We start from the raw sequence: 13,564 nt of genomic DNA, 5'->3' as shown, positions 1-13,564 counted from the left end.
GTACTAACAGTCACTGCATTCTTTCCACCAGCACAGCAAGGTACTTTCACTTGACAACATTCTTCACTAAGCAGTAAAATCTAGTAACTCTGAGGGAGCAGTCCTCCTCTGTAGCCCAAGTTCACTTGGAACTCACTGTACAGTCCAGGCTGGCTAAACACTTGAGGCAATCCTCCTGCCTCAAAATTTTGAACACTGGTATTTCAAGCATGAACCATCATGTCTAGCAAAGTTAGTAATTTCAAAAACTTTTAAACATTGAGAACAAGTCTGTTTTGCATGATTAAACACAATGAATACATAAGGAAAAAATTAAGAAAGAAGGTTATGCTAAGAAAATTATTTGTGCAACTACTTGAATTACAGGCTAAACTAACTCCTATTTACAAAGAATTTTTACTTGATAGAATGGTAGGGAAACTAGTTATTTCGACATTGGATCAACAGTTTCTCAAAACAAAAAGCCAAAACTAAGTAAAACCTGCTACTTGAGGAAAAAAAAAATCTGACAATAGATAATATCAAATTCAACCTTGTAAGCCTAATTCAAACTTTAGGAAAAACAGCCACAGAATCTTTCAACAGTCCATCCTCAAGAAGTTTCCACTTCTGTGAACCTGACAACTTCCCAATAAATAAGAACTACTTTAATTTGAATGAAGTAGGAATACTTTAATGTGCTTTTTGACAGTGTACTTGAAATACACCCACTTTAATGTCTGCATAATTCAGGGAATCAACCAAGAAATAATCAATCCACAATGTCAAACACGGATAAAATACCCACACGCTACAGACAAGGAAAAGATCTTCACCAACTCTATATCTGACAGAGGGCTAATATCCAGAATTTATAAAGAACTCAAGAAGTTAAACACCAACAAACCAAGTAATCCAATTTAAAAAATGGAGTACAGAGCTAAACAGAATTCTCAGCAGAGGAATATCGAATGGCAGAGAAACACTTAAAGAAATAATCAACGTCCTTAGTTATCAGGGAAATGCAAATCAAAACCACACTGAGATTCTACCTCACAACCATGAGATTGGCTAAAATCAAAAACTCAAGGGATGATGCAGGCTGGAGAGGTTGTAGAGAAAGGGGAACCCTCCTCCATTGTCGGTGGGAAAGTAAACTTTTACAACTACTCTGGAAATCAATCTGGCACTTTCTCGGAAAATCAGCAATAGTGCTACCTCAAGATCCAGCTGTACTACTCTGGGGCATATATCCAAAATGTGCTCAACTATACAACAAGGACAATTGCTCAACCATGTCTGTAGCAGCTTTATTCGTAATAGCCAGAATGTGGAAACAACCCAGATGTAACTGAAGAATGGATACAGAAATTGTGGTACATTTACACAATGGAATACTATTCAGCAATTAAGAACAAGGAAATCATGAAATTTGCAGGCAAATGGATGGAACCAGAAAAGATCACCCTGTGTGAGGTAACTCAGAAGCAGAAAGACACACATGGTATATGCTCACTTGTAAGTGGATATTAGCCATATAGTATAGGATAAACATATAAAAATGTATAGTCCTACAGAAGCCAAACAAGAAGGACCGTAAGGAAGAGGCTGAAACCTCACTCACAAGGACCAACAGGATAGACATAAGAAGTAGGAAAAGGCAAAGAACAGGACAGGAGCCTTCCACAAGGGGCCTCTGAAAGATTCTACCCACCAGGATATGGAAGGGATACCCTCAGACTCATAGCCAAACTTTGGGCAGAGTACAGGAAACCTTATGGAAGAAGAGGAAGATAGAAACACCTGGAAGGGACAGCAATTCTAGAAAGAGACCAACAGAGCAAAAAACCCAGGTCCAGAGATCTTTGCAGAGACCGATACTCTAACCAAGGACCTTGCTCGAAGAGGACCTAGAACCCCTGCTCAAATGTAGCCCACGGGCTACTGCTCAGTTTCCAAGTGGATTCCCTAGTAAGGGAAGCAGTTCATGTTCTCTGTTCATGTTCTCTGACATGAACTCAGTGGCTGGCTCTTTGATCACCTTCCCCCTGGGGGGCTGCAGCCTAGCCAGGCCACAGAGGAAGATGATGTAGCCAGTCTTGATGAGACCTGATAGTATAGGTTCAGATAGAAGGTGAGGAAGTCCTCCCCTCTCAGTGGACTAAGAAAGGGGAATAGGGGGAGAAGAGGGAGGATGGGTGGGACAGGGAGGAGACAAGAGAAGGGGCTAAAGCCAGGATACAAAGTGAATAAAATGTAATAGACAACCAAACAAGCAAATAAATAAAAAGTTCAATACAGCAGAGAAGTCAAGTGTCTGTTCTGTTCATACAAGGAAGCACACTCTAGACCAAACAGATGGCAGAAAACCAAGTTTGATTCCCAGCACTAGCATGACAGTTCACAACTGCCAGTAATTCTACTTCTCTGATCTGGCATCCTCTTTTGTGCTCCTAGAGCTCCTTCACGCATGTGACGCACATACACACACTCAGACACAGGCATTAAGTGAATAGAAACCATAAGGTGTACAGCTTTTACTAACACTACGCATCAAGTCTTAACCCTTACTGATGATAATAATAATCTCACCATAAGATGACATTATCGAAACTCAGCAATTGCTACTAGAGATGAGATACGATTCTTTCACATTTATCTGTTTAGAAATTTTAATAATAAAACAAGTAAAACAATATTTTTTTTTCCTGGCCCATGCAGACTCCAGTCACCTTTGCTGGGCATGGTAGTAGATTCTTTTAATCGCAGCACTGAGGAGGCAGAGGCAAATGGATCTCCAGGAGTTTGAGGTCAGCCTGGGTTACATAAAAAGTTCCAGGACAGCCATAAATACAGAGTGAGACCTTGTCTTAAAAACAAACAAAAGCAAAATAAAAATTTATTAATGTAAACCGAGAGATGTCACTATATTCTTGACTAATGTTCTTGCACACTACAATATGAGATGATAACAGTATAAGGACACAATCCCTGAAGATGCATTGTGGTGTTATTTTGTCAATAATATACTCATGCTTGGAATGATTCTTTTAAATTTGTGCCTGGATGCTCCTGTTATGGACAGCCATATTTGAAGGTAGATAACAACCAGCCACAGATACTGTACGCAGAATACAAGTAAATCTAATTAAAAGAAGAATAAAGGTATAAATGTGTCCAAGGCCAGCCTCAAGTATATACAGTATTAAAAACTAGTGTGAGCTACATAAGATCCTGCTCTGTCTCAAACACAAGTTTCTAAATAAAAGATAAAGCAACTCTAACAATATAAAATATAACTTCAAATGTTCAGAAATATGAAAATGACAATCAACTTTAACATAGAAGTAGTATGAATGAGTTTTCATTCAAAAAATTCTACTTATTGTATTCATTGGATTCTTTCTCATTAATTTTTTTGTATGAGCTCTGACAAAGAAATCTATCACAAAATTGGTAAGGTGGTATTTGAAAATTAGCTTCTGAATATGTAAGGTTATTTGTTTTAAATATGAAGAAAACCTATCAACCTACCATCTGTTATTACACACTACTTTGGAAATCAGATTTTTGTTTTTCAAATTAGATAAGAAAAATATCCATACCCATAAAGTTAAGATATGGATTTGTTTTAAGATGCACAGGAGCCTTAGATATACAGAATAGTTACCATTATCTTAACTTTAACTAAATCTGTGTCTTTTGGTTACAGATATCCTAAGGATCACCATCTGTGAAGTAACATACACATACACATTTGGGGGTGGGAACAGCAGGAGAGAGGCAAGGAGACAGGGGAGAGGGGGTAGGAAGGAGGGAGGAAGAGGGACTAAGTGAAAATATAAGAATGAATATGAATGAACAGATATATGTGTGTCAAACAACTATTACTTTAGAGGACTATGAAAAAAATTCTCTAGGCCCTGACACATAAGCTAAATCGCTCCATAAAATGTCTGGAAATAAAAAGGAGAGAGAGGTTGTCTGTGGCAGCCATGGTAGTATCTGTGGCTGGAAAAACTATGCTAATGTTCAATCTGTGAGGCAGTTGTTAAGCAGCTTCCACCACCAGCTACAATTTATTTAAACTACAAGGATGAGGTGGTTCTTCAACTATCTGAAGGTGAGAAAAACATATGACAGCAGCTAGGCTCAGCAATAAATGCTACATTTACCTTGTTAATTTCAAACTGGCTCACTGGGATACTGCCATTTAACACGTTTTCTCCAATTTCTATTAACCTCTTCTGAATGTTTTCCACAATGGTGTCCCGGCTTTGATCAGAAAGAATCTGGCCAATGACAAAGCTGTGTAAAGAAAAAAAAATATGATTTTTCGTATCATATGACATTAAAGAAAAGACCGACAAGTCACTAGATTGGCATGTGGACAAGAGCTATGGTAAGAGTTAATATGAGGGTTAGTGTCTAAAAGGCAATTTAGATTTTCTTTTATGTTTATGAGTGTTTTGTCCACATGTATGTCTGCAGATCAAATGTGTGCCTGGTATGGGCAAAGATCAGAAGAAGGTATGGGGTTTCCTGAAACTGGAGTTAAGGATAGTTATTGCGAGAAATCAAACACAGGTCCTCTGCAAGAGCAACAAGTGTTCTTAACCACTAAGTTACCTCTCCAGTTGCCACTGTTTTGTTTTGAAATATTAACTCTACCACAACTTTACTAACCTAGGAATTCTAGTTCTACTCTTTTTGACAGCTAACACTTTATGCAATATACAACAGAGAAAAATGTGCGCCATCAGAGTTTATATGATTAAGCAATCATATTCTAAACATAAGTTAAAATTTTAGAAGATAAATTTTATCTTTATTCCTAAAGCAACAAGATAGTATTTCTGGCATAAAGATAGCATGTCCACTCAAGATGACTGTTTAGCTAGGTAAGAAAAAACATAAAGTTCTTTAAGTAAACTTAAAAAAAAAATCTAAGGGAATAGAAAATTGGCTCAATAATTAAGAGTTCTTGCTCTTCCAGAAAAGCCAGGTTCAATACTTAGCACCCACATGACAGCTCACAACTCTAGTCCCTGGTACGCAGAGACACATGATTGCAAAACACTCATACATATAAAATTATAAACAAAAACTGGGGGGATCAAAGATATCAAACTCTTCTTTCTTCAGCTTCATTAAAAATTGTTCAGTGTTCTCTACCATCATGCTATCTCTCAAAATTTTCATATTATTCTACAAAGCCTAAAAAAAAAAAAGAAAAAGGAAAAAAGCCAATATTTTGTCCATTTCTGAGAAAATGGAAAGTTTGACAGCTGTTTTACAATTTGTCAGAAAAAGAATCCTGACAAAAACATTTGTATAGCTTTAATTACTAGTACATTTCTAACTCAGAGAAATTTACTTCTATTTTGATGCATCTTTTCTTAGAAAACACAAAGCTAAAGAGAACAGTCTAATCGACAGCCTATACAAAATAGTTTCATCTTCAAGTATACTTGGAGTCAATGAGGCATTTCAAACCACATTTCTTAAAAGAAAAACCATGGCCTACAATTTAGATGATCAACTTTGCCTAATCATGAGTAGCTTTGTAGAAGCAACATTAGCTCAATTTCTCAAGTTGCAAGCAGAAGGGAAGTTGGAAAATAAGTATAAAACGCTGATATTTAAAAAGAATTAAAAGTAATTTTAAATTGAGACATAAAGGAAAATTTCTGTTTTCAGAACATATATATATATATATATATATATATATATGAAAGATGGCATATAACATGTCTAAGCATTAAATTTTCAAATGGGTACCTTATACTTTAATGTTGACTACAAACAAAAAAATATTTTATATACAACTGAAGTATTGGAATAAAGTCTCATTCCGTGGCCCACTTTTAATTCACACATTTTAAGCTACTTAATAGGGAAATCATAAAAATTAAGTATATAATTAGGATCTAAGAATACAGGATACAACAATTTTAAAAAGAGAAATTAAAAAAAGTCATCTCTCTAAGGATCTCAGGTATAAAGATTTACTCTCACCATGAGATGTTATCTTATATCTAGTATTTCTTACTGTGTAAATTTAGCTTTATCTAACTTTTTATCTAACTGTAAAATTCTACTTATAATATGCAATAATAATAATAACAAAGAATGAAGTTGTATACTTATGCTTGACAGACTCAAAGGCACTTCTGATAGCACCTAGATTTTTTTAAACAAAATTTTGAAGAAAAATAAAACAATAAAAAGCTAAACTCACTTTCCAGTTTCCTTGGCAAGATCACACCAGTCTCTTCTAACTATATCTAATCCTTTCAGTTCCTGCTTGGTAATGTAATTCCCATCTGATGTTGGTTCAACAACCAGAGCGGCATATTTCTTTTTCTTCAGCAATAGCAGAGACTTGAAAACACCATCAATATCTATTTCAAGCAGTTTGTACAATTTATTCACTTCACTTTTAACCTGTGAAAATTTCAAATAGTACTGTCAGATTCTCAAACACCTAACAGGAAAAAGGTAAACATGTTATAAGTTACCAAGAGTTAACCTAAACAAAACTTGAAAGCACATATAATTAAAAGTTATTGTTCAACTTATATAACATGGAACTATTTACGGCACATTTTAAAAACATTGAAAAATAGAACAAAATCAGATCTTAACATCACTTTCTGATACTTACTGGGAAGACTCTAAATCAGAATACCACAAAGCTACTGGCTCATAAATATTTACTGTAGCACTATAAATAATAACTTAGTTATGAAATGAGCCCAGATGTTCATCAACAGAGGAACAGATAAAAAACCATTCAGTATACCTATATACAATGAATTTCTTCCTAGCCAACAAGAATGAAATTAAAATGTGTGTGTAAAAATGGATACAACAACAAGTTTTCATATTTGTCTAGGTAAGTCAGACTCAAAAAAACAATTATTGCATGTCTTCTCTCATTTGTAGATTCTATATTTTACACATATACATATAAAATCTTAAGACAAAAAGTAGAAACAACAGTATTTAAGAGAACAAAGGGGATTAACTCACATTTTGGAGGTAGGAGGCTATGCAAAACATGCCCAAACTACATTATAAACATCTATGACAATGTCTGCATAAAGTTCAGAAGTATGTACACTGAATATACACTAATAAAAAAATAAAGATCTAAACAATTTGGGAAGCTGAGGCAGGATGATGTAAATACTGAAGTCAATTTGAGGTGGTAACAAAGTTCAAGACCAGCTTGTGCTACATAGCAAGACTTTATCTCAAAACTAAAATATTTTTTTTAAATCAACAAAAAAAGACCACAACAAAAATGCTATAATTCCATCAAAATAATGGATAGGACTGATCTCTTAACTCCAGAAAATACATAAGTATGAAAAATTATGTGAAGGTCTTGAGGTAGCACTATTCCTAATTGTCTGAGAAAGCACCAGATTGATTTCCAAAGTGGTTGTACAAGTTTACATTCCCACCAGCAATAAAGGAGGTTCCCCCTTCTCCACAACCTCTCCAACATGTATTATCATTTGAATTTTTGATCTTAGCTATCCTGATGGGTGTATGTTGAAGTTCTGCTGTGACTACATTTAAACTTTTTCAAAGGAAAAATTGTATCTACTTTTTAAGAAAACCAACTGCCTCTAAATTTTACCCTCAAAACAAATTAGAATATAAGAAAAATTAAGAGAATAAAAAATTTAGTGACACCAAACTTACTATATTCAAAAGTATATACATGAACTTATTGTACTTACTGTGTTAAACACAGAACTCACAAATACAGGTAAAATAAGCAATCATTAAATTATCTCACCTTGTTTCCCAACTTAAATACTTCTTCCAGATTGGTGCTATTGGTATTTATCATAATTGAATCTGTATCTCCATAAATAACTTCAAGATTCATCTAATAAAAGCCAAAAAGTATAAAAATTAGTAACAAAAGCCAACGATCATTATGCACAATGAAAGTAAAGGTTTCTAGTACTAGAGAATAGAGGTGCCCCTGAGAGTTCACAGGTCATTTTACTTACTATCAGCACTACCAGGGTGCATAATTGAATTCTAAGCTCCTTCATGAACTAGAAATGCAAGCAGTTCAAGATTAAGAAAACCTTCCGCCAATTTTCTTCTAAAAATGTTGGAAGAATTAACTGTAGTTTCAATTTAAACATAATAGTGAATTTAATAAAAATAAGAATAAGGCTAGGAAACAGGGTCTATAGTTAACCTTTGTGCTGTGTGCTTAGTGTTCATGGCAGATACTAAAATATGGACTTAAAAAATTCTAGGGCACAAACATTTATTAAATTCTCATACAGTATTTATTAGAATATGCCAAAAAATCAATCATAACAAACAACACTACAGCATGTAAGTACAATGGCAAGGAAATAAACTCTAATTAGTACCATTACTAATTTGCCTGAAACACATACAAGCTTCAAGCAGGGGGTAGATCATATCAGTTGCTGATACAGGAAAAAGCTATTATCCATTATAAATGTAAACTAGGCATTCTAAAACACAATTTTCAGTATGTTTGGGTTATAATTTTTCTTGAATACAAAAATGTCACCTGGTATGATATCTAAGAGTTGTTTTAGAATGAAATTGCTCAGCATTACCTTTTGTACCATCTCTTTTGTATGCAGCAAAATCTAAATAAAATAAAAGGTCAACATTAATATGTTACAAAATAATAAAGGCATAAATACAGCACAAGAGATTTCTAATTTCCAAACATCTTTAAAGCTCTTGAATGTATCACTACCAGTCTCAAATAACAGTAACATCAATATAATCTAAGTTTGTCTCTATGCTTAGTAAAAACATGAAAGCCTATATATATATATATATATATATATATTTCTATGTATCTTTAATAAACATGTATAATTAGATGCCTTTTAATAATATGGGAAGGTCACTTATTCTCAGTACTAATATTTTAATAGAACTGTATGACTAATAAAAGCTTTATAGCACTTAAAATCTAGCAAAATCATACCCATATTCAGAATCTTAAAAGTTGTAAAAGAAAGTAATACATTTAATTTAAAATTCTTTTCTTGACTAAATTCCTTACAGGTATGGCCTAGAGTTAATATAGTGCCCAGTAAAATGATGGATTTCAATAAAAAGTAAGTGAAAAAAACATTTAATTATAAATGGGTCTGCTCACAGGCCCACATGGCTACAGACTATAAAACATGAAATAACATATACACAGACAAAAGCATATATAAGTTACATTAGACCCTATCAGAAGCATCATATTTAATATGTGAAAGACTCTGAAGGAATAATAATATGATGTATTGAGACTAGAGATAGATGCAAAGAGATATCAAATCATCTGCAAGATACTATGCTGAGAGCACCTCCTGCATTCTCTAATTTCTTTCTTGAAGATCCCTAAGATCCCTACTACTAATATTCCCATTTGTTAGCTGCCAAATGACAAAGTATTTTCTCTCTCCTCGTCACAGCAGAACAAGGGTACAAAACTATAAGCACTCTAGCTCCAGGACAGAAGCCTTAATCACTCCATACTTAATTGCTACTCCAGTATCACTCATTCTTCATACATCCCTCTAAAGCAGATGTCATTTTTTCCAGTGAGCCAGATAAAAGGATGCCTTCATTCATGTTTGTTTCTCTTACTTGGTCAACTAACTTAAATCCCAAGGTTTCACTGGAGTCTTTCTTGTCCTCCATAGTACAGAGACAAAAAGTACAAAGACAAGCATACTTGTCTTTGAAGCATCTTATATATCTATCCATCACTGCCCTTCTTCATTGCTCACTACCTTTCTCATTATTACTCAACTTTGTTCAGATGTCCAAAAGTTCTTAGTGGCTTCCATGCCTTGTGGAGTCATGGTGAATTCTGATTAAGCTAAACCAGTAGTTTTTATGTGGGCTATATAGTGGAATTATATACATAAGGATCTTTAAATAGCTAAAGTAGAAATGTCGCCAAAGCTTGTTACTGGTGTAAAACTCTCCCTGATTCTAGTGTGAAGAACTACTGTGCAAGAGTACTGGCTTTCTAAAATTTATTACATGGTTCTACTTTTTCTCTCCCCAAAACATTCCCCTCATCCAATAACTGGTCCAGAATATCTTTGACCAAAGTTTAAAAGAGCTCCCAAAATGATTCTTAAGAATGGTCCAAGAAAAACACAGTAATTCCATTCTGGCAACATTACCTATTTAGACATGTTCATATGACAACTCGACCCTGGCTGATCAAAAGTAAGAAGTCCTCTAGGCAACTTTTGCAAAAGGCTTTGGCTCCTCATGAGAATTAAAAGAAAACAAAACCAGCCTTATAGATTGAGGGTGAGCAACAACAGGCATCATGGTGACCATGAATGACCACGCCAGAAGGTTCAAAACTAGCATGCTGAGAAAGCACCTGACTCCCAGGGTTATGTGGTTACTGCTGAATGCCACCTGTAAAGCAACTCTTCTTAGGGCTTACCAATTTGAATGAATCAGGACTAATTCCCAAAATGTTTTCAAAGTCTCCCAGATCAAGCCAAAACTCTATAACTACACCTAAACCGCAGCTCTATTTGTACAGCTGTTATTTCCTTCACAAAACCTCTAGCTGGAAAAGAAAAACTAAACTTGACAGTCTTTGAATAGGTACCGTATTAGAAGTTCATCTTTTCTTGCCTTCACCCACATAGCAGAATTTCTTTCCCAGTCCTCTGACCATGGTTACAATTTACAAATTTAGCTTAAACCAAACTTTTTCCCCATAAAGCCGGAGCTGACCATCCCAGCCTAGAATGATCTCATATACCTATGCTTCCTGTTTCTCTAATAACTGAAGGATGCACTGAACTATTAATGACTGTTACCCCTCCACAATTAGACCACTAGCTTCTGGAGGCCCAAGACCATGTTCACACTTCCAGAACTTAGATATGACAAGCAACCAAAATTGTGTGGCAAGTGACTGGTAGGTCCCACAGTAATCTCAGTTATTTTTCTAATAGTTACTAAAATTAAATTATGGGACAATGCAATGTAGGAAAATACCCAACAATTTTTTTTTCAGGGAGAAAAGGAAATTATGAGATTGGCCCAAGTTAATTACAGAGAGGATGAACTACTTCTTAAAGGTTCATCTCCACCTCCTCAAAAGACTCAGCTACTCTCATCACAATGGTCAGCTACATCAGCTCCCCAGATAACTAAGGTAACTGCTATCTGCAAATAACAAATTAGCACAGGAAAAAATGTCAAATTTTCACTATATTCTCAGTATCCAATTTCTGTTTCTCTTCTCTCACAATATTCAACAAATCTATGCTGTCATCCCTGAGCATGACCTAGCAACTTTCATCAATCACCTCCACTCTAATCTGCCACAGACTCAATTATTTCCAAGCTTGATCTGAAGGCTGCTAGCAAAACTATTTTTCCCACTCTGGAGGCATAAACCTTTGACTGGTTTGGCTTCGTTGCTGCTGCTCCTGCCAAGACTGTGCTACAAAAAGCTTTTGTCAACTAATATTTTCATTTTAGTTCTAAATTCACACAAAAATACCTGTTTATTTTAATGACTATCTAATATTCCATTATAGTAAGAGATCATAATTTATTCAATTAATGTTCTATTCGTAAACAAAGGTTATTTCTAATCTTTGCCATTATAAATCATATTTCAACTCCTCCAAGTGAACTTATTGGGTCAATGTTTATGTTTTATTATTAAAAAATAGCCTGCTAAACTCTCTACAGAAACTATACTAATTTTAGTGTGTAGTTTCAGCCATCATACTTTCCAGTGCTTTCTACCAAGAACTGATGACAATGTCCTCAAATCAAAGTTCTCACCACAGTCTACAACTCTTCAATCTATCCAATGTAGTGTTAGACAACTGTAACTATACCGACCACTATCTCTTGTGCTTCTCCACTAAGCAGCTTGACATGGTAGATACACTGGTGACCTATAAAGTTCAACGCTTATCCAAGTATTAACGAACTAGATCATCCAAAGGCTGCCTTCGGCCCAGGTGTCAAATCAAACTACTCACTGAGGAGAGATCTACTGTTGGATACCCAGTGAATTACAAAACGTAGCATTCTAACAGAGGGACCACTAGTGAATAACTGGAGAGTGAGAGATGAATGATCCTAAATGGTACGTAGCTTCACAAGACCCATGTGACAAAAGAGAAAAATAAAGCTCTGAGACTTTACCTGAAGATCTAGAACTGTGTTTGACTCAGAAGTTATAGTTCCGTGTCTGACCTAGAGGCAGAACCACTGGATTCATTTTCTTTTCATTGTGTCCCAGAGCCTTATTAGAAAAGCCAACCCATATGAATGTCCTAGAAGCTAATAATAAAAAACTTATACATTACAGGTGTTTTCTCCATTGAAGAAATGCATTTTTAAAAATAGCCACTGGTATCCAGAAAAATCTACTGGACACAAGGTACAGTGAACACAAGATTCATAAATTCACTTCAAAGTGAAAAGCCTAACTATTCTGACAGAAAATCATTTTGTAAGAACCAGCGGCCAGCAAACAGGAATCTAAAAGATTGCAAAATGTATTAATAAGGGAGTCTGCAGCTATCTGATTTCACAGCAACACCTGCATATTTAGCTACTCATTACCAATTGGATGATGGAATTTTTTTCAAGCACATTTCAAAAATCTGCCAACTTCAAGTGTAAAAAAATAAACTTTGTGGTTAATTTTTCCCTTAACAAAGTACAGCTGTTGAGAATAATTGTTCAAGATCTTACCCTGTAATGTCAACTGCAGCAGAACAAAGAGTATTTAATTAGCAAATCTATCCAGTAATTCAACACCTATTATATAAAATGCCTTCGTGATTTTATTCAGGATAATTTGCTAAGAGGGTTATTACTGACATTCAGATGGAATTTAAAATTCCTACGCAAGTCGAGTCATAATAGCAGTAATGATCTCCCCAATCAGGAGATTCGGTGTCACACAAGGCTCTCTTGCAATGCAGCAGCCGATTTCCTGACTTCTTAATTCCTGGGCTCAGCTCAGTGAGAGCCCTTCATGCCGATATTTCAGTCAGCAATACATCTTTAATGGGACTCTATTAAAATAACTAGAACAAAAATGACTTTTTTTTGGTTAAAAAGAATGACAGCACTGCCATCATATCAATCATTGCAGGCTTTGCAGAACAGTGTGGTTAGAAGGAAAGAGGAGGGGGAAATAGGAAAGGGGTAGGGGTGGAAAAAGCAATAATTAAAATAATATCAAAAGGTATTTTAACCCAAATCTGAGCCTCTATGGCAGGAAAAAGGTGGTAAAGCTAGAAATAAAACTTAAAATTAAAAAAAAAATGGGTTTAAAAAATGGTTTGTTCAAGAATACACTTACAAGATGCAGTTTACTAAGCAGAAAGTACAAGTTTTCTACACAAAGGTTTACAATAGCAGCAACCTAAGACTACTATTGACATGTGTATTTATAGGTTCTCCTAACATGCCCAGCAAAACACCTGGGTATTTATTTATATTTTCTTTCAAAAGAATACTGTTGTGTTGCAAAATATTCAAAATTTATGAA

General features: G+C 34.9%; 1 protein-coding gene across 1 annotated transcript in view; it reads right to left on the bottom strand.

The window, feature by feature from the left end:
* The window catches only part of Pola1 (DNA polymerase alpha 1, catalytic subunit), a 297,318-nt gene that overhangs the window by 168,192 nt on the left and 115,562 nt on the right, over positions 1-13,564 (bottom strand). The window contains exons 27-30 of the mRNA XM_055608252.1: positions 8,607-8,639; positions 7,793-7,885; positions 6,221-6,426; positions 4,155-4,287 (exon numbers count right to left, since the gene is read on the bottom strand). Of these exons, the coding sequence (XP_055464227.1) occupies positions 4,155-4,287; positions 6,221-6,426; positions 7,793-7,885; positions 8,607-8,639 (465 nt within the window). The remainder of the gene's footprint in view (positions 1-4,154; positions 4,288-6,220; positions 6,427-7,792; positions 7,886-8,606; positions 8,640-13,564) is intronic.

This window comes from Psammomys obesus, unplaced genomic scaffold (genome assembly GCF_907164565.1).
Source record: "Psammomys obesus unplaced genomic scaffold, mPsaObe1.curated_primary_1811, whole genome shotgun sequence".
In the NCBI taxonomy this organism is placed as follows: Eukaryota; Metazoa; Chordata; class Mammalia; order Rodentia; family Muridae; genus Psammomys; species Psammomys obesus.
This window is presented reverse-complemented; position numbering and strand designations above follow the sequence as displayed.